Here is a 20,386-nt window from a genome sequence, read left to right on the forward strand (position 1 = left end):
CCCTCCCCCCCTCTGCAGTGAAATGAGAACCCTGCCATGATGTGATGTACTATGCTGTGCAATACAAGCTGCACACAGCCACATAAAACCACTATGTACAACTCTACTTCAAAAAACAGGAATAATTGAGAAACAAATTCATTTTCTTAAACATATTTATTTAAATTGTAATTTTATCAACAGATGTTCAACCCCCACCCCACATAATGCAATAAAAACACAATTCTGAAAAACACGCTTAGCCTCAGTACAAATGTACACCTGGAGGAAAACGCATCATCCCCACCCGCAAACCATTGCAACACAAAAATAATAGAATCGCCAATCCCATTCACCAACTGCCCCCCTCCCCCTCATAATTTTTTTTTGTTTCTGCAGCTTTGTCTTACTTTGGCCCGGCGGCACAAGTACATCAGGGAGCAAGGAGCTGTACCAGATATAGAAACCGGAACAAAGTACAGTAGAGTCAGGTAGTGCTGTCTGTTCCCTTTGTGCTTGGGGTTGTGTCTCCATTGTATTGGTCAGAGTGTGTGTGTGTGTGTGTGTGTGTGTGTGTGTGTGTTACCATGGCTGAAACTAAATAACAATCATGATAATATAGTAATCATGTTAATTAAATCAGCAGGGTCTCCAGCCCAGGTCTTGAAGGGTGAGAGTTCAGTCAAGAATCACAATATCAGGATCAGTCCCTGACAGGCTGCACTAGAACAGGAATTCTCCATTAACCATGTACTGTGAGGAAGTGCTGGCATCTGTGTACAGGGGCTGGGCCTGGGGGTCCTGTGGGGCCTGGGAAGGGTGAGCATGGGAGTGGGTCTCTGTAACCTCGTGGGGGAGGGCAGAATGGACAGTCTGGTGCTGCTGCAGCAGCTGGAAGGAGGCAAAGGCCTTCTCGCAGTCTGGACACTCATACACCACCTCCCCCACGTGCGTCTCCTGGTGGCGCCGCAGCTGTGACACCTGGGTAAAGGACATCCAACACATGTCACACTGGAGCTCCCCACCCTCCCCTGCATCCCCGCTCCCCTGGCTGGGGCTCCACTGTGGCGTGGCAGCGGGGGGGCGACACTGGCGCTGGTGCTTCAGGAAGCCCCGCATGTTAGTGAAGCTCTGGGGGCAGCGGGGGCACTGTAGCCGGTGCTGGGAGTGGGCAGGGGCCTCGGAGGTCGCGGTGAGCCCAGCAGCACTCAGCCGGCCAGGACAGTGGTGTTCCTGCAGTTTGCGTGGGTTGGGAAAGCGGTTCCCGCACAGCTGGCACTCGAAGGGGCTCTCGCCAACATGGTAGCGCTGGTGGCGGCGCAGCTTTGCCGGGTCTGAGAAGAGCTTCCCGCACACCTGGCAGTCCAGGGTGGAGCCGGCCTGGGAGCGGGGAGAGGAGGAGTGGGCCGGAGAGCGGGAGGGGGAGCGGGACAGGGTGGAGGTGGAGGAGGAGGAGGAGGGGGGGGGGGAGTGTGGGTTGTCCACGTGGGCAGGGCCACTGACTGGGCTTTCCTGGCTCTGCTGGCGCCGGGCACACAGATGGCGGCGGAAGGCCTGGATGCCGGGAAAGGAGCAGGCGCACTCAGTGCACTCGTACTGCGCCTCGCCCACGTGGCCCCGCTGGTGCACCGTAAGGTTACTCTTGCGCACAAAGTGCTTGCCGCAGGTGTGGCACTGGTAGGGCTTTGTCTGCAGGTGCTCCCGTAGGTGCTCAGCCAGATGAGGACCGTCTGCAAAGGAGAGGGCACAGTGGGGGCACTGGAACCCACTCTGGCCTTCTGTCCCAACCCCCTTTGCACCTGCACCAGCACTGGATGTCACCTTGGGCCCAACCCCATCATCCCTGGCATGGCGCTTCATGTGGTTGGTGAAGTGGTGCAGGTACGAGAAGGCCATGTGGCAGCGAGAGCACTGGTAGGAGTGGACGGGGGTACACAGCCGGTGGGAAAGCTGGTGCTTCTGGAGGTGGGCATGGGTTAGAAAGTGCAGGGGGCAGTGTGGGCAGGGATGGGGCCGTTCAGGGCAGGGCAGGCAGCCATGCTCGGATAGCTGGGCGATGTCGGCAAACCGCAGGCGGCACACAGTGCATGGGTACTGCAGGTCCTGGCCGCTCGTAGGGTAGGAGACAGAATGCGAGGAGGAGGAGGAGGAGGTGGAGGGGGGTGAGGGGGGCAGTAGGGGTGGCGGTGGGGGCAGGGGCATTGGCAAGCCACCCAGTGGCTGGATGTGGCCCTTGCGGTGCAGCGCCCGGCTCAGTTTCGAGGAGAAGGTGAGGTCACAGAGGTCACAGGGGAAGTTGTCTCCCCGGTGGGCAGTGGCCAGGTGCTCGGCCAATCGGTAAGGCCGCCTGAAGCACAGGGAACACTTAGGGCAGCGGTTGGGCCGGCCCTTGCCATGGGTGCGGCGGTGTTTGCGCAGGGCGAAGAGCGACACAAAGCCACGGCCACAGGGCAGGCACTGGAACTCGGAGCGGTGGCTGCGCTCATGCTGCTGCAGATGGGCCAGCTGGAAGAAGCAGCGGCCGCACTCCGCACACTCGTGGGGCTTCTCGCCCAGGTGGCAGCGCTGGTGGTCCTCCAGGCTCTCTGAGGTGGGGAAGGTCTTGCCGCACACGTGACACGGGAAGTAGGGCGCCGAGTCCGAGTCCTCGCCCTCCTCCTCTTCCTCCTCTTCCTCTTCCTCAAAGTAGCCATCTCGATTGTCATCATTTTCCTCCCCTCGCTGGTCATCGTCCTCGATCTCCACTTCTACATCAACGTCCTCCACGTCCACTTCCTCATCCTCGTCGTCCTCCTCCTGCGTCCTCTGCCTGCTCCCTGCCTCCCTCTCTCTCTCCCTTTGCTCCTCCACCGAACCAGTTGTAGTGTGCTTCTGTTTCATGTGCCGCTGGTATGTCTTCTTGCTCTGATAGACATTGCTACACAGCTGGCACCTGAACGGCTCTTGGCTCCCATTGTCCTTGTGAACCCCACCACCCTTGCCTTGGTGATTGATCCGGCAGTGTGCAGACAGTGAGCTGGAGCTGTTGAAGCGGTAGGCGCAAACTGGGCAGACGTGGGGCCGGGTTAGGTCATGCAGGACCCGGTGGCGCTCCAGCTCTGAGGAGTAGCGGAAGGTGCGGGGGCAGTGAGGGCAGGTGTAGGGCACCCTCGCACCGTGGAGCCGGCGGTGCCGCTGTAGGGCCTCAGCTTGGCTGAAGCTCTTGCCGCAGTGGTCACAATGGTGGCGTTCCCCTTCTGCGACTCCCCCCACTCCACCTCCTCTGCTCTTGCCCTCCCCTCCGCCAGCCCCCCTGCCCGCGTGACGCTCGTGCTCTTCCAGGTGGCAGATGAGCAGGAGCCCGTCAGTGAAGCTCTGGTCGCAATCTGGGCACTGGTACTTGCTGCTCTGGGGCATCCGGGGAGAGTGACGCCTCTCTCCGGAATCCACACCTTCTCCTCCACCTCCTCCAGTCTCCCCCCCGAGGCGGCTTGGCTTACAGGAGAAGCCGGTCTGCAGCACCCCAGTGCCAGTGGCTTTGGGCCCACTGTTAATGACCAGCACCATGTCACGAGAAGGGGGGGGCGCGGGGGGGATGGCGTCGGGCACTGACACTGCTGCCTCCTCCTCCTCTTGCTTCACGGCCTGGCATGTGGGGGCACTGGGGGGGGCACTGGGTGGGGGGGGGGAGGTGGCAATAGCGCCGTGGCACTTCCTCTGGTGGTTGTGCAGCTGGTCGCGACGCAGGTACCCGCGCCGACACCCGGGGCAGGCAAAAGGCCAGTCGCCGGTGTGTGTGCGCAGGTGCATGGATAGCGCGCCGCGGCTGCAGAAGCGCAGGAGGCAGTAGGAGCAAGGGTGTGCCTTTTCCACTTCCCTGCTTTGCTGGGGCCCAGGATTAGCCCCCATGCCCCCACTGCGCAGCTCTCGCCCACTGCCTGGCAACACAGGAGCAGCCGGCTCGTACTCCTGGTCCACCGGCTCCTCTTTAACTCTGACACTGAGCTGTGGCACTGCAGAGACTATCGCAGTTCCGGCCAGTTTGGACTTTGGCGACATGGTGTAGGTGTCCTCCCGGTGTATAGACAGGAAGTGGTGCTGCAGCTGTGAGAAAAGCAGGAAGCGCTCCCCGCAGCTGGCGCACGAGAAGCCTCTATTCTCCTGCATCGGCACAGATGGGATCTTCTTGGAACGCTCGGGAGACCTGGGACAGACCACACAGCTGCGCAGGTGGCTGCGCAGATGTTCGGGGCCAGAGAAGAACTGCCCGCAGCGTTCACACAGGGCGCTCTCTCCGACGCCTGGAGACAAGGGCTGTGGAGAGGGGGGGCCCGGGTGGCACTTGAAGAGGTGGCGTTTGAGGTAATCACGGCGGATGAAGCGCTCGCCGCAGTTGGCACAGCCATAGGGGCGCTCGCCGGTATGCAACCGCGTGTGTGTGCGCCGCTGCTCCTTGGTGTGGAACTTGCGAGGGCAGTAGGAGCAGCGGAACTGGCGCTGGTCAGAGTAGTGCCGCTGGATCCGCTTCAGGAGCTTGGACGTCTCCCTGCAGGGCTTGGCCTCCCCATCCTCCCCATCCTCCCCATCCTCTCCCTCCTTCTCCTCTTCCCCCTCTCTCTGGGACTGTTGATGAGTATGCTTCCTCTTATCTTTTGCATGGGCTGAAGACACCCTGCAGTTGATCTGGTGGGTCTTGAGGGAGCGCTGCATGGTGAAGGTGTTGCCACAGCGGGAGCAATGGAAGGGCTTGTTGGTGGTGTGCAGCATGGCCACATGGCGAGCCAGGTTCACACGGGCGTAGAAGCTCTTGCCACAGGTGGAGCAGTGGAATGCCCCCTCGCCTGGCCTCCAGCCCCCTCCGCCGGCCAGCTGGCTTGGGTTCAGCTTCTCCACCCGCACCTCCAGCCGACACCCGGCCTGGTGCGTTGTGACCTGCCTCCTGGCTTGGCAGCGATTGCGGTGCAGACGCAGGTGGTCATGGCGGGAGAAGCAGGCCTGGCAGCGGGTACATCGGTACGGCTTGACGTCAGTGTGTGTGAGGATGTGGCGGCGCAGGTTGCGAGCCCGGGAGAACACCTTGGAGCAAAACTTGCAGCAGAACTCTCCCTCCCCCGGTTTGCCCGGCTCAGAGCTCCGAGCATCCTCTTTTTCCACTCCTCCCTCCTCCTGGACCACCCTCCGCCTCTTTCTTGGCCGGAACACGCCCTGGCAGCGCCCCTCGTGCAGCAAGCAGTGGTCCAGGCGGGCAAAGGTGTGGCCACAGTGCTGACAGGGGAAGGGCCGCACCCCAGTGTGCACTGCCACGTGGCGCTGGAGCATGGTGCGGCTGGAAAAGGAGATAGGGCAGTGGGGGCACTTGTTCCTCCCGGCAACGACGCCACCACCACCTCCTCCTCCTCCTCCTCCTCCTCCTCTGTCCCCAGGTGTTCTGGGCCCCATTGGACCTTTGAAGCCCTTGGTGCCACACCTCCTCTGGTGTGTGTCGCGGTTGTCTTTGCGGTTGAAGCCGCGGCCGCACTTTGTGCAGGAGTGGGCCCAGGAGGTGGGAGCACTGCGCCACCCGTGGGAGAGGAGGTCGGTGCAGGTGCTCTCGTGCTTTGCTAGGTCTGGCTTCTCGTAACAGCGGCCACACCGGATGCAGGGGAACAGCTTCTTGTCCTGGTGGCTGCGGTGGTGCTTCTGCAGGCTGCCGGGCCCGGCGAGCGTCATGGGGCAGAATTGACATTGGTATCGGTGCTGTGCATCACTCCTAGGCAACTGGACCTTCTGGTGCCCATCGCATCCCCCCTTCCTGGAGAGGGGGGTGCTGGTCTGAGGGTTCGAGCTGCATGTTTTCTGGTGGCTGGGTAGCCGGACCCTAGTGTAGCACTTGGCGCAGTGCGAGCATGGGATGAGCTTGCCATCGGCATGGTTCTGATGGTGCCGGCTCAAATTGCTGGACCAGGCGAAGGCTTTAGGGCAGAACTGACACTTGTGCTTGTAGTCCCGCTCGGCTGGGGCTGGGGGCAGGGCAAGATGAGGGACGAGGGGTGGGGCTCCCTTACACTTGTTGCAGCGGGAAATGCTGTGGCCGCTCTGGCTGAAGGTGCGGCCGCACTTGTCACAGACGTGGGCATTGCCACTGCCGGGCTGGGAGGGGTCAGCCGCAGCACCACAGGCCTTGGCGTGGGTCAGGAGGCGCACGGGCCGGTAGCACTTGCCGCAGTGGGGGCAGGGCACCAGTCTGCCAGCCCGGTGGTTGTTGTGGTGCCGGTTCTGTCCACTGGGCCAGGCGAAGACTTTGGGGCAGTACTGGCACTTGAATTTAAACTTCTCTTCCTCCGCCTCCTTCTCCTCTGCCTCCACCTTTTCCTCCTTCACTTTCACCTTGGTGGCGCCCTCCTGCCCCTCCACCCCCCTGCACACCCCAGGGCACTTGGCCCCGTGCACTTTGAGGGGCTCCTGGCGGGCGAAGCGCTCCCCACAACGGGCACAACTAAAGGGCCTCTCACCAGTGTGTATTCGGATGTGGCGCATCAGGGCGCTGGCGGCGCTGAAGGCCTTGCTGCAGAAGCGGCAGCGGTGCTGGCTAGGCCGGCTCTCCCCACGCCGGTGCTGGTACCGGTGCAGCTTCAGTGACTTGATGGAGGAGAAAACCTGCGGGCAGCTCAGACAACGGAACTCTGTCTGACCCAGGTGCCCGTCCAGGTGCTGGTGGAAGGAGGCCAGCTGGACGAAGCTCTTCTCGCACACCTCACAGCGGTACTGTGGCTGCTCTGGTTCCCCTTGCTGCCTCCGGTGGCTGAGTAGGTGGCGGCGCAGGAAGGAAGGGTACTTGAACTGCTGGGGGCATTCAGGGCACTGCAGTTGGCCACGCTGCACGTGCTCCTGCCTGTGCTTGAGTAGCTCGCCCACCGTGGCGCACAGCTTCCGGCACACCAGGCACGGAACACCCTTGCGCCGGTGGATTTTCTGGTGCCGCTGCAGGTTGCTGCTCTGCGTGAAGGCTCTGCCGCACTCCAAGCACCGGTAGGGCCGTTCGCCCGTGTGGGAGCGCTGGTGTGTCCGCAGCTGGTAGTTTGTGCCAAAGCGCCTGGAACAGTAGCCACAGGTCAAGGGGAGGTGGGTGCTGTGACTACGACCATCCTTTCCATCACCCCCTCCTTCTCTGGTCTCTCTGGGCACCACTGCTCTCTTCAGGCAGGACCTCTGACCTTTCTCAGCCTGCCGGTGCTTCCTCATGTGGCGGCACTTCCCTGAAAGGAAGGCAAAGGTGGCGGGGCAGTAGGAGCAACTGAAACGAAAGTCACTGGATTCCAACGTTTGTTTCTGGAACTGGGGCTGTTTATTCTTTTCCCCATGCCCCTGCCCCTGCCCCTGTCCCTGTCCCTGTCCCTGTCTGGACCTCTGGTTCTCCCGACGGGTGTAGTCCTTGAGGCAGACAGTGCGCATGTGACGGTTACGGTTGGATGTGCTGACAAAGGTGCTGGAGCACAGGGCGCACTTGTACAAACCACCACGCCGGCCTCGGCCCAGCCGCGCGTACTCCCGCAGACATTGGTCGCGCAGGTGGCGGTGGCGGTTGAAAGAGTACTTGAAGATGCGGGGACAGAGAGGGCAGCGGTAGGGCCCCCCTGCCACATTCTTCAGACGCACACGCCGGTTAGCGAGGCGAGCGGCCTGGCCAGGGCAGGACAGCTTCATGTGGGTGAAACGGTTGGCTGGGAACTTGAAGCTCTTGGGGCAGGAGGGGCAGCGGAAGGGCCGTTCATCTGAATGCACCCGGCTGTGGGTCACCAGCTGTGACCGCTTCCGGAAAGCCTTGCCGCACTCGCCACAGACGTGAGTTGCAGCAAGGGGGGGTGCTGCCGCAAGGGGTTGCCCAGCCGCTGCCTTCCCCTTCTTCTTCTCTTCTCTGAAGTCCACCAGCTTGACAAAGCAGTCGGCCAGCTTGGCATAAGGGTGGCCGTGTGAAAATTCAGCTGGTGGGCAGATGCCTATGGGCCTCGGGAAACCGCCCCCGCCACCTCCAGGTTCCTGCCTTGTGGCACAGTTGGGGACATTTCTGTAGTGCCGGAAGAGGGTGGAGTTCTGGGCGAAGTAGTGCCCGCAGCGCTTGCAGCGGTACGGGGTGACGCCTGTGTGAATCCTCTCATGGCTGTGGAGGAGGTAGCGCCGACGGAAGCTCAAGCTGCAGTAGCTGCATTTCAGATGCCCCACAGTACGCTTACTGCCATGTTTCTTCTCCTCCACTGCCTGCTGGCTACAGCTATGTTCCCTGGTGATGTCCTGGGTGGTGAAGAAGCGGCCACAGGTGTGGCAGGCGTGGAGGCTGTCTGTGGCGTGGTGGCAGGTATGGTAGTGCTGCAGGAGGGACTGCAGATCTGCTACTCTCTCCTGGCATGCCCTGCAGCGGTACACACGCTCATCCCCCGGCTGTGTCTCCACTGTGCCTCCGGCACCCCCCACCAACACCACCACGGGCAGGAAGCGCCGCTGTAGCTGAATCAGGGGTACTGCCTGTGGCACTAACCCTGGCCTCCCAACCCTCGCTGCCTCCTCCTCCTCACAGTCTGCACCCGCCTCATCTCCAGCCAACCATGAACAACCTTCTTCACTGTCCTCTTCCTGCTCTTTGTCAGTGTCCGTTCTCGTCTCCCCTGATGCCCCCCAGTCTTCCCCCAGCTCTCCTCTCTCCAGGTTGGCTAATCGCAAAACCCTGTCAGACTGCAGGGGTGGGGCCTGGGCCTGCTCTGCAATGTCCTCCTCCTCCTCCTCCTCCTCCTCTCTCTGGCAGTCCTTTGAGCTTGGCACTTCCTTTTCCCATGGTCCCTTCTTTGTGTTGGCACCAGCCTGGCACTCCCCTAAATCTTCATCTGTGGATGCTCCCTCGTCCTTCTTCCCCAACCCACCCTCAACCTCGCCCTGGTTGTAGCCGTGGGTAATGCTGTCTGTCTTGACCAGCCCCAGAGCCCTGTGGGTACAGAGGGTGAGGGCAGGAGGGCCCAGGTTGCTGATGGAGGTTACCGTCTCGTGGCTGCCCTCCCCGATTCCAGACCGGCCCCCCATCAGGGGATTGCCCTCAGAACACAAGGACCCGGCTCCCTCCTCAACACCAGCTTGTTCCTGGGTTTCTGCCCTCTTCCCCTCCTTTATCTTCTTCACTTCCTTCTCTTCTTCCTTTTTCTCCTCTCCTTCCATCTCTTCCTCCTCACCCATCTTCTGCTCCTCCTCCAACTTCTCCTTGCCCTCCCCCTTCTTCTGTTCCTCTTCTTCCATGAGCTCCCCTTTCTCCTTCCCCTCCTTCTCTTCCTCCTCACCCATCTTCTGCTCCTCCTCCATCTCCTCCTTTTTCTCCTCCTCCTCCATCTCTTTCTTATTGGTCTCCTTCTTCTCCTCTCTCTCTCCAGGATGGAAGACTCCCTTAGCAACCCAGCCCAGCCCCTCCCCACAGCCACCACCCACCGCCTCTGAGTCGGAAGCCCCGCAGTCGCTCACATCGGAATACTGCTGCAGAAAGGCAGAGGAGGGGTGCTGGTCGGTATTAAAGTTTGTACCCTCTTCAGTGCAGCCACTGAGGTCACCCTTTCTCACATCTTGATAGGACTCTGCATGGCTCGGTGGCTGTGAAGGGTCAAGACTGAGCCCCGACATAATCTCGACGTGGGTGGCAGCATTGTAAATAGTAGCAGCAGTAGTAGTAAACTGAGAGTCCTCTTTCGTGTCTCTAGAACAGGGTTCTGCAAGAGCTTGCTCCAGTGCCTGGGCTGGGTGGGGAGGTGACCCAGGCTTCCTAGCATCCCCTCCTGCCTCCTCCTCCTCCGGCTCGTCTTTTTTGTCAAGGTCATCGTCGTCATCATCGTCATCATCGTCAGCCTCCTCCCCAGACCAGGGCCTATCTGCCGCTGCCTCCTCTGGGCTGCTGATGTTGGAATAGTGGTCCTGGGGGCTCCCTGGTGCAGAGTGGGCCTGCGCAGAGAGATGAATGCCCATGGTGTTGCCTAGAGACCCTGTAGCTGCTCCTGCCCCCTCGGCCCAACTCTGTTCCATGGCAGCTACGGTGTTCGTAGGAGCTGTGGTAACAGATGACCACAGTAAAGTCGGATGAATCTCAGCAGCAGACAGAGTAGATGGCGAAGGAAGAGTGGCAGGCTGGGTGCGGTCCTCTCTGGCCTCCCCTGATGGCCACACTGTGGCTGGGCTGGCGGGGTTAGAGGTTAAGCGTCCATGGGGAGCGGGACTGGATTCCAGGCTGGCTGTAGTGTCCGAGCAGAGTGTAACGTCAGAGTGCTGGTACACAGAGCTGGCGTCTGCATTTCTCTTCAAGGAGGAAATGGTCGGAGAGGAGGAGAAGAAGGATAAGGGGAAGGAGAGGGGGGGCGCAATGACCCCAGAGTCCTGGCATGGGCGAGCATCTGTGCTCACGGAACAGTTCGACAAGAAACCGGGTGAGCCTGCAGCTCCACCACCCGAGACCCCCAGCGGGCAAGGGGGGACCCAGCGAGAATCTGGCACAGGGGCAGAGAGCACGGCGTCTCCCATGGCAGAGAGGGGAGGTCCTTGGTACAGCAGTGGTGGCAGAGGGGGAAGGGGCGGCCTCTGCGTGGCATCCTGATGCTCATCAGGAGGAACCCGAGGGAGTTTGTAGGGTGCTGGTGGCCTGTCCCCCCCACTATCCCGTTCAGAGATGCAGCAGGCCCCCAGCTCCTGGGCGATGAGGTTCTGGATGTGTCTCGACAGCTCCTCTTCTCCATGGGGGGCCCCTGACACCACAGCGGCCATGTCCCCATCAGCTGCCTCCGTTGCCGCCTCTCCCAGCAGAGGTCGTTTGTGGCGCCACCTGTGATCTCCTCCCAGGCTGTGAGCCATGGGCAGGTACAGAGTCAGGGGTCAAGGAGGGGAATGCCCACCACACCTGCCTGAGGGAGAGATAAGAGGGGAAAGAGGGAGGAAGAGATTAATACCATTATAATTCTATTTTGTATTATGTATTATACCTGCACTGTACCATACTTAGGCTTGGCAGGATTATTTTATTTTCTTTACTATATTGCTGTTTCGAGAGACAAAGTCAATGTTTATTTTCAGTGTATATTTTGAGTTTCATTTGCATGTATTTTGCAGTATACAGAAGTTCCACGACTTACATCAGGTTTCCGCTCTGCAACTCTTAACGTTTTTGCGTAAAAAATAAATTTGCTCTTTACGTATCGAACTTTAGAAATTCTCTAAATGCGGCCCATGTGAAAGTTTTACTTAGTCAAATTTACATAAATCAAGTGTTAGGTAACCTGGGGAGTGCCTATATTTTTCAGGTTTTTAGTATATTATTCAGTATATATTTCGAGTAGCCTATACATTTTGAGTCATCCCTGACTAATAATGACTCAATGAGCTTCTCACTACACAGAGACAGTTTAACTGGGCCAACCTCTTCATCAGCCCCAGCCAAGTTATCAGATACCACAACAGGCACATGAGCTACTTGCTTCTCATCACAAGCACCTAAAGAAACAAAAAACAAATCAGACAAATTCAACTCAGGCATGTTATCGGCTTCAGGAAACTCCTTGACCAACTTTTGGGCCATGGAATGAGTTACTGCACAAGCAGGAAACACCTCTGAGTACTTCAACACAATGTCATTGGGATTCCCTACAAGAGGTACTCAGGATTCGGCAACACCCAGCCAGGTCATTCCCCAAAATTAAGGATACACTCCTCGCAGGCAAACTAGGTTGCACACCAACAACCACTCGCCCAGACACCAAGTCTGATATAAACATAAAAGAGTGTAATGGCACATTAACAAACACCATTTCAAAGCCCTACACCAATATACTAGAACCCAATGACGATCATTCAGAAAGAGGGAAAATTTCTTCCAAAATAAAAGACTGGGCATCACCTGTGTCATGAGGAATCTTAACTGGAATCTGATTCTCAGGGTTATCAACCAAAGACACAAACCCATCCATAACAAATGGCACATACTCCTGGAACAAAGCGTTTTTCTCCGACTGGAGTGACAGACCAGAACCACAAGACAAAAATTAACAAAAGCATCACTCTTACTCTTTTTCTTTAAATAAAACAATCTGTCATCACATGGACACACTTTTTACAATAAAAGCACACTGGCAAATCCTTGCCATCGAAGGTGTTTGGCTTACTCACACCGACAGGGGTATTCGCAGTCAAACCTGTCGAATAATTGTTCTTCATAAATCCCCTACGGGAAACATCATCAACGCGCACCAAGGGTTTCAGAAACAACACTCTTATGAGTAAGAACATACTCATCGGCCAACACAACAGCCTGAGAAACACTGGTGATTTTTTGTTCATTAACATAAGTAGTAACCCATTCAGGCAGACAATTCTTAAATTCCTCAACAACCAAGTCTCTCAATTGTTTGAACTGCTTCACACTTTGAGCAAAGCACCATCGATCAAACAACGTCTCCTTTTCATGAGCAAATTCCATATAATTCTGATCGGCAGATTTTCTATACCACCGGAATTTCTGGCGATATGCCTCAGTCACCAGCTCATACACCCTTAACACTGCAGAATTGACCTGATCGTAATGCAGGGATTTGTCAGAGGAGAGCCTTCCCAGTCAAAACAACTTGCAGAAAAAAGGGTCCAAACACATTTCGGCCAATTTAAAGTAGAGGTAACCTGCTCAAACAAACAAAGATATTTGTCATGCATCTTGCATCGTTCCACACATACATCGGCAACATTGCGCTGAGCAGATGCATGTTGTTTTCACTGTTGCTAAGGTCATATTCTTGTAGCACAAATTTCAGCAGTTCTTCACAGATCTGCAGAATTCCACCGATCCCACAGAACTGTGGAAATCTGCACTACACAAACTTGTGAACACATGGCTCAATTGGTTTGTTTCTGCACAGAATCTGTATGAGACCTACAAATGATGTCGTTTACTATATAGCTGGATTGATGGACTGTCTCCACCTGCTTTTGTAGTGTAAATCCCTTGGCCTCAAACGCAGAGCAAATTATAAGAGCTCGTTTTTGGGAACATCAGACATGGCTGGTTCTCTTGTGAATTTCTTTTCTTTAGCAAGTAGCCTGGTTTGCATTGGCTGTAAAATGTTTGTGTGTAAGTTCACAACATCACTGTAAGCAAAGGTAACCATCAGTAGTGTGACTGTCAGATTTAGATGATTAAAATGATCAAGTGATAAAAACAAAGTCGGTACACTTCGCAAATTGATTTATCAGGGCTGCCAATTTATTTATTTTTAATCCAATTTGATTTCTCTTATATTGAAATCCACTCCCTGCGGTGTATTTTATTTTTTAAACCGTTTACTCCTGAATATTCACGATGGCTTCAGATAGGGATGCTTGTTTAAGCCAAGGCTGTGCCGGTGACAGATTTTTAGTATCAATATACGGTTGAAGAATTCACTGCAGTGATCAGTATTATCACTGCGGGGGGGGCTGCGGTATGAAGTTGTTCAAAATTACTTAATAAGTGGCAGGACTTCTGTTTTATTGTTCAATCATACAATTCAACTACACGAATACAAAATAAATCTAATATTAACAAATACACAACACAAACAGAATAAAATTAAGATTTCAAAGAACGATGTGTAAATTAGCCTACATTGTCAATTGTTTTTTTAAATGTTATAAAACTTTGGACTTAAAACCCTGACTTTAAAAGGTGGATTTGAAATTCACTGTTTAGTTTCAAACTAATTCCAGACTTTTATTAAATCCTACAGTTACCCATGACTCTAATCAATTTCTTCTTATTATTATTATTTTTTAAATCCATAACTGTGGCTACATGCCTTAAGCAGACTTCCTACAGATAACTAACATGCCAAGAATGCATCACTTGTCAGCTTGTTTACATGGGGTGCGTTCATGCAGACTCTTCATTTCGCATTCAAACTTTCAGCAGATTCTGTGCAGAATGAGATTGTGTTCTCGTGGTGCAGATTTCCGCAGTTCTGCACAATCCTACCAATACCATTGGCGGATCCGTGCAGAACTGCGGAAATCTGACTGAAGACTGAAATCTCCTTGTCCTATGTACATCATAGCTCTGAAATTTACAAAACATCAATGTGTGAGATTTCCTATCATAACAATACTAAGACTTCAGAACCGCTTAGTTAAAAAATAAAATAAAATAAAATAAAAAAAACGTCCAGTACTGACGATAAAAAAAAAAAAAAAAAAAAAAAAAAACACTGCGGTGAGGCTGTATACCGTTTACCAGCACAGCCCTAGTTTAAGTGTCCCTATCTGCTTCCCAACCACCCTCCCCATTTTAACAATGCGTTTATGGGAAAATCTTAAAACAAAATATAAGATCTCTAAGGCTGATGACAGACCATAGTAATGGTCTTTTCATTGGTCAATACCATGCCCATGTTCTGAAGTTGTGCATTGGATTGCAGCAGCCAGGAAAGACGCAATGTAAACAAACTTTACATTAATTCACGAGAACCAGCCATGTCCGATGTGCCCAAAACGAGCTCTCATAATTTACTCTATGTTTGAGGTCTAGGGATTTACACTAAAAACGCATGTCCAGCTATATAGTAAACAACATCACATGACAAACAAACTACTAAACTGGAACAAACCAAAACAATGAATGCCTGAATGCTGCATGTATCTGGGCCTTTACTAGTACTGCAGACTGCGGTTGAATATTGAAACTACGGCTACCCAACCCCCCAGGCTCTCGTCCGCTATGGGTGCCCCAACCCCCGCCCCTAGGCTCTCGCCTGCTACGGCTACCCCCACCCCCGCCCCTAGGCTCTCGCCCGCTACGGCTCTCACCCGCTACGGCTCTCACCCGCTACGGCTACCCCCACCCCCACCCCTAGGCTCTCGCCCGCTACGGCTCTCACCCGCTACGGCTACCCCCACCCCCGCCCCTAGGCTCTCAACCGCTATGGCTACCCCAACCCCCGCCCCTAGGCTCTAGCCCGCTATGGCTCTCGTCCGCTATGGCTACCCCCACCCCCACCCCCACCCCCACCCCTAGGCTCTCATCCACTACAGCTAACCCCCCCACCGCCAGGCTCTCCTCTGGTACGGCTCTCGCCCGCTACGGCTACCCCCACCCCCGCCCCTAGGCTCTCAACCACTATGGCTACACCAACCCCCGCCCCTAGGCTCTCGCCCGCTATGGCTCTTGTCCGCTACGGCTACCCCCACCTCCACCCCTAGGCTCTCTTCCGCTACAGCTACACCCGCCCCCGCCCCTAGGCTGTTGTCCACTATTTATATTTTTATATTTTTATGCCCTTTTTAATTTGTGGTGTGTATGTTTTTATGTATGTGTTCACCACTGAGGAGAAGCACTACATTTCGTTGTACAGTTGCACAATGACAATAAAGGTATTCTATTCTATTCTATTCTATAAGGCTCCTCAATCAGCAACACTGATCTATTGATCACATGAACACTTCATATGCTCTGGTCACTCCCCCCAGCTCTTGTTCGCTACGGCTAAACCTCCCCCGGCTCTTGTTTGCTACGGTTACCCCACCCCCCCCGCCCGGAAACTCTCGTTCTCTAGGGCTAAACCTCCACCCAGCTCTCATTCGCTACGGCTAAGCCTTCCCCCGGCTATTGTTCGCTACGGCAAAACCTCCCCCCCCTTGTTCACTACGGCTAAACCTCCCCCTCACTCTCGTTCTCTAGGACTAACCCTCCCCCCGGCTCTCATTCCCAAGGCTAAACCTCCCCCCGGCTCTCGTTCGCTACGGCAAAACCTCCCCCCGGCTCTCGTTCGCTACGTTACCCCCCCCACCCAGAAGCTCTCGTTCTCTAGGGCAAAACCCCCCCTCCCAGCTCTCATTCACTACGGCAAAACCTCCCCCCGGCTCTCGTTCCCTACGGCAAAACCTACCCCCCACCCCCATTCGCTACGGCAAAACCTCCCCCCGGCTTTCGTTCGCTACGTTACCCCCCCACCCCACCCGGAAGCTCTCGTTCTCTAGGGCAAAACCCCCCCTCCCAGCTCTCATTCACTACGGCAAAACCTCCCCCCGGCTCTCGTTCCCTACGGCAAAACCTCACCCGGCTCTCGTTCCCTACGGCAAAACCTCACCCGGCTCTCGTTCCCTACGGCAAAACCTCCCCCCAGCTCTTGTTCCCCAGGGCAATACCCCCCACCCCCATTCGCTACGGCAAAACCTCACCCCGGCTCTTGTTCGCTACGGCAAAACCTCCCCCCGGCTCTCGTTCGCTACGGCAAAACCTCCCCCCGGCTCTCGTTCCCCAGGGCAATACCCCCCACCCCCATTCGCTATGGCAAAACCTCCCCCCGGCTCTTGTTCGCTACGGCAAAACCTCCCCCCGGCTCTTGTTCGCTACGGCAAAACCTCCCCCCGGCTCTCGTTCACTACGGCAAAACCTCCCCCCAGCTCTCGTTCCCCAGGGCAATACCCCCCACCCCCATTCGCTACGGCAAAACCTCCCCCCGGCTCTCGTTCCCCAGGGCAATACCCCCCACCCCCATTCGCTACGGCAAAACCTCCCCCCGGCTCTCGTTCGCTACGGCAAAACCTCCCCCCGGCTCTCGTTCGCTACGGCAAAACCTCCCCCCGGCTCTAGTTCGCTACGGCAAAACCTCCCCCCGGCTCTCGTTCGCTACGGCAAAACCTCCCCCCGGCTCTTGTTCGCTACGGCAAAACCTCCCCCCGGCTCTTGTTCGCTAAGGCAAAACCTCCCCCCGGCTCTCGTTCTCTAGGACAATACCCCCCCCTCGGTCAGTATGGCAAAACCTCCCCCCGGCTCTTGTTTGCTACGGCAAAACCTCCCCCCAGCTCTCGTTCTCTACGGCTAAACCTCCCCCCTGCTCTCATTCGCTATGGCTAAACCTCCCCCCTACTCTCGTTCGCTTCAGCTACCTCCCCCCGCCCCTAGGCTCTCATTCGCTACGGCTAACCCTCACCCGGAAGCTCTCGTTCTCTATGGCTAACCCCCCCCTCTTGTTTGCTACGGCTAAAGCAACAACCCCCACCCCACCTACTCTCGTTCGCTATGGCTAAACCTCCCCCTGGCTCTCGTTCGCTACAGCTAAACCTCCCCCCGGTTCTTGTTCGCTACAGCTAAACATGCACAAACACACACCTCACACTGGTGCTGTCCCAATGAGGAGCAACAACACCACCACCTGAAGAAAGGAAGGCCACGTTGTGCCCAAGAGAGCTGCAGAATGCGAGGGGGGGGAGATTAGAGGTAATAATAATATAGTACTTCTATTACAGACAAACTGGTCTGACAGTGATGCAAAGCGATGGCAGAAAAACACTTCTATCTATCCCTGCATTTTCAATAAGCATTTAATCCAGTACAGGGCATAGGACAACACTCACACACAGTTGACAGCAGGGCGAGATAGAGCAGTCAGTCATCCTAAGCAGCCTGTGTCTGGGCTGTGGGAGAAAACCCAGATGGCCATTGGGAGAACAGGACCCACAATCCAATCCGGCTCTCAGGACCTGCGAGGCAATGTCGCAACACACTGTCCACTCAATCTGTCCTCTCCTGTACAAAGCAATTTTTATCCCAGTATTGAATTCAAGCTCAGTTGCGATGGTATACAGCACATGGACCTCCACGCACTCAGAGAAAAACACAAACGCACATAGATCTACAGGTTAGCAAATGATAATAACAACAAAACTAAGAACCAAACCGAACAGCAAAGATTAAAGGACACAGGAGGAGAGAAAAACAAGAAGCCCTCTAGGATGTAATGGAGAATACTCTGTGGCACAAGAGCTCCCAGTAACCAAACTGGGTCCAAATCTGTCGTAACCAGTCCCCAAAAGCCATGGCTGGAGACCGGAGATGGGAGTCAAACGCCTTGATCTGGGGAGTCTCTGCGCACACTAGCACTACTGAAACCACAGTGGCTTCATTGAATAATTCTTTACTAACAGGTGGAGGACATTCAATGTGAAAGACTAACAGGATTCTGGGATAAGTCTGAGAAAAAAGTGCTACTCTTATTAAAAGGATGTATATATTTGAACTCTCTACTGTTTGTGCAGGTTGTCTTTCTTTGGGAACAAGTCACAGAAAGCGAACAGAAAAGAATCCTACAGCAGAACAGTTTATTATTATTCCTGATGGTCTTAACGTTTAGCGGCAATAAGGAAATCCACAACCTGTCAATCACCTCTCTCCATCAACATTGCAAATCGAATCCTGCTGTATAATTATTATTGTAGTTGTTGCATATCACGGCATCTTTTTCATGTTTTGGTTGTCTGCTAGCTTTGCCCTTAATCCCAGCCCAGTTATATAGAGAGATCTTTGGGGGAGACAGGCAAGGAGGTAAGCAATGGGTCTCTTGTGCAGTGCACGTCTAACTCAGCTTAAGGTATTACCAACACTAAATAGTGCAATGTGCTCACTGTGCAGCACACAATCCGCCCGAACACAAAGCTGGACAGAATAGGATTTAGGCGAGACTGAAAGATGTGTGTGTGTGTGTGTGAGAGAGAGAGAAAGAGAGACAAGGCAGCGGGACGATTGGTTGGACGGAAAGTAAACAAAACTAGTTTGCTGTAATTTACACATACGGGGCTTAAATGGCGATGTACAGTGACAAAAAATAATCAAAAATCCCCCGAACATCACGTCTACCTCTCTCTCGCTCTCTCTTCGGCGCAGCTACACTTCCGTTCTCTCCGCTGTTAGATCACAAAGTGCAGTTATTTTTCTTTTGTGTGTGGTTTGTCTTTATATATACCGATTGCTCTACCGCAGAAACCGCAAAAACGGCACAATTTGGTATTTTTCCGTTGCTTACCGAGTATCTCTGTTTCTCTTGCCTTGTACACAGACTGTGGCTTCTCAGTCTTTCTGCCCGTTTCTCCAGCGCGAATGGCGATTATTCTACAAATGGGTAGATCCCGTGTTTTTTTTTTTTTTTTTTCCTCCCTCTCTCTTCTCCCTGTTCGGCGCAATCGCTTAACAATGTGCCCCCTAAAGCCCGGCGCGTTTTGATGATGTCAGTGCCCAGCGAGCCAATAGGTCGGGCGGTCGCGCAGGAAGAGCCCGCCTGCAAAACTTGTGCGTGTTACAGATTTCACTTCTGTCTCTCTTTTTTTCTGTCTCCGTGTCTCCTCGCGTTAAGTCGTTTATTTGTCCTTGCTTGTGAATGCTTGTTCCGCCCATGGGGGGGGGGGGGAGCTGGGATTGACGAAAATGGCAATAAATAGGCGCCCTCCTCCACTTCGCGCCGCCCCCCCCACCACCACATAATAAACCATCGACTTGTCAGGTTACCTCGTGTTCTAAAATGCAGTGTGGCAGCCATTACAGGACAGCTAGACAGGAAACTGCAGCAACAAAAGATGGAGGACAGTCAGCGAGATCAGGTTAGTGTAGATATTTTTAATGACACAAATACATAATGTTCATTCATATAATACACAGCCTCTCCCATTATTTGTTATTTAAAAGGGGGTTATTTTTTACCCTCAGAATTAGAGCAGTAATATACCTTTTTATTATAAGGTACAGGCATGAGTTTGGGCTGGTTTGGGGAAAATTAAACCCATTCCAGATCAGAGGATATTATGATGATGATGATGATGATGATGATGATTACTTTTATATTTGGCGAGAATCTGGATGCTCAGTGTGTGTTGTCACTGTAATCAATGTCATTAGCATTATCCCTGTATCACGTGTCGAGGAAGGTGACTCCCTCGGGCTCATTTGGTCTAACTGCAGGAAGTCTGTGAACCAGTCCCCCGTCAAGGCTGCACCACTCCACTTGGCAGGGTGGAACTGTGCAGTTGTTTTCCCATTTGCACTGACTCTACAACAGTGGCTCCCAGCCCTGGTCCTGGAAACCTCTATGTGTCTGCTGGCCATTTCTGCCCCTTGGTGGCTTTGTTGTCAATACCTACTGATCTGACCCATCTGTGATTGTTTAAGAGCTGAGACCAGGGTGACCCGGTTGAAGTCTTACCATTTCCTCGTCATAAGTTCTGTTCAGGATTCCATTTAGAGCTCAGTTGGACCAACACATGTAGAAAGACACAGGGAGCTCCTTCAGAGCCGGGGCTAGGGAACCACTGCTCTACTATGTCACAGGGCAGTTTTAACCACAGATACCTATGTACAAGGGGACCCATGTACTTTGCTACCCCCTCAAGTCCCAAGCCCAAAACAATAGGTGAGTCTGGCGGCCCATGGGTTAAAACCGGTATTGTGAGTTTCCACAGTCTGAAATTTCAAGGGCTTAGGAGGAAAGACTGCCTGGCTCTTACAAGTATTCTGCCCCTGGGGGCTCAAGCAGGCCAAGGTGAGGAGTGGTGACACTACTGAATTTGTATACCCCGCTGCCATCTATTGCGACCTTCAACTGTTACTCTCCCCCTCTCTCCCTCCAGGTCTTCCTTTAAAACAGAGATG

General features: G+C 54.5%; 1 protein-coding gene across 1 annotated transcript; it reads right to left on the reverse strand.

The window, feature by feature from the left end:
• Positions 1 to 141: 141 nt before the first annotated feature.
• znf1035 (zinc finger protein 1035) lies at positions 142 to 19,010 on the reverse strand. The gene is made up of 2 exons (XM_066719366.1): positions 18,771 to 19,010; positions 142 to 10,856 (listed from the first exon to the last, which is right to left on the reverse strand). Exon 2 carries the CDS (start codon positions 10,804 to 10,806, stop codon positions 703 to 705), a length of 10,104 nt encoding a protein of 3,367 aa, XP_066575463.1. The 5' UTR covers positions 10,807 to 10,856; positions 18,771 to 19,010; the 3' UTR covers positions 142 to 702.
• Positions 19,011 to 20,386: the final 1,376 nt, after the last annotated feature.

Source organism: Amia ocellicauda, chromosome 12 (assembly GCF_036373705.1).
Source record: "Amia ocellicauda isolate fAmiCal2 chromosome 12, fAmiCal2.hap1, whole genome shotgun sequence".
NCBI lineage: Eukaryota > Metazoa > Chordata > Actinopteri > Amiiformes > Amiidae > Amia > Amia ocellicauda.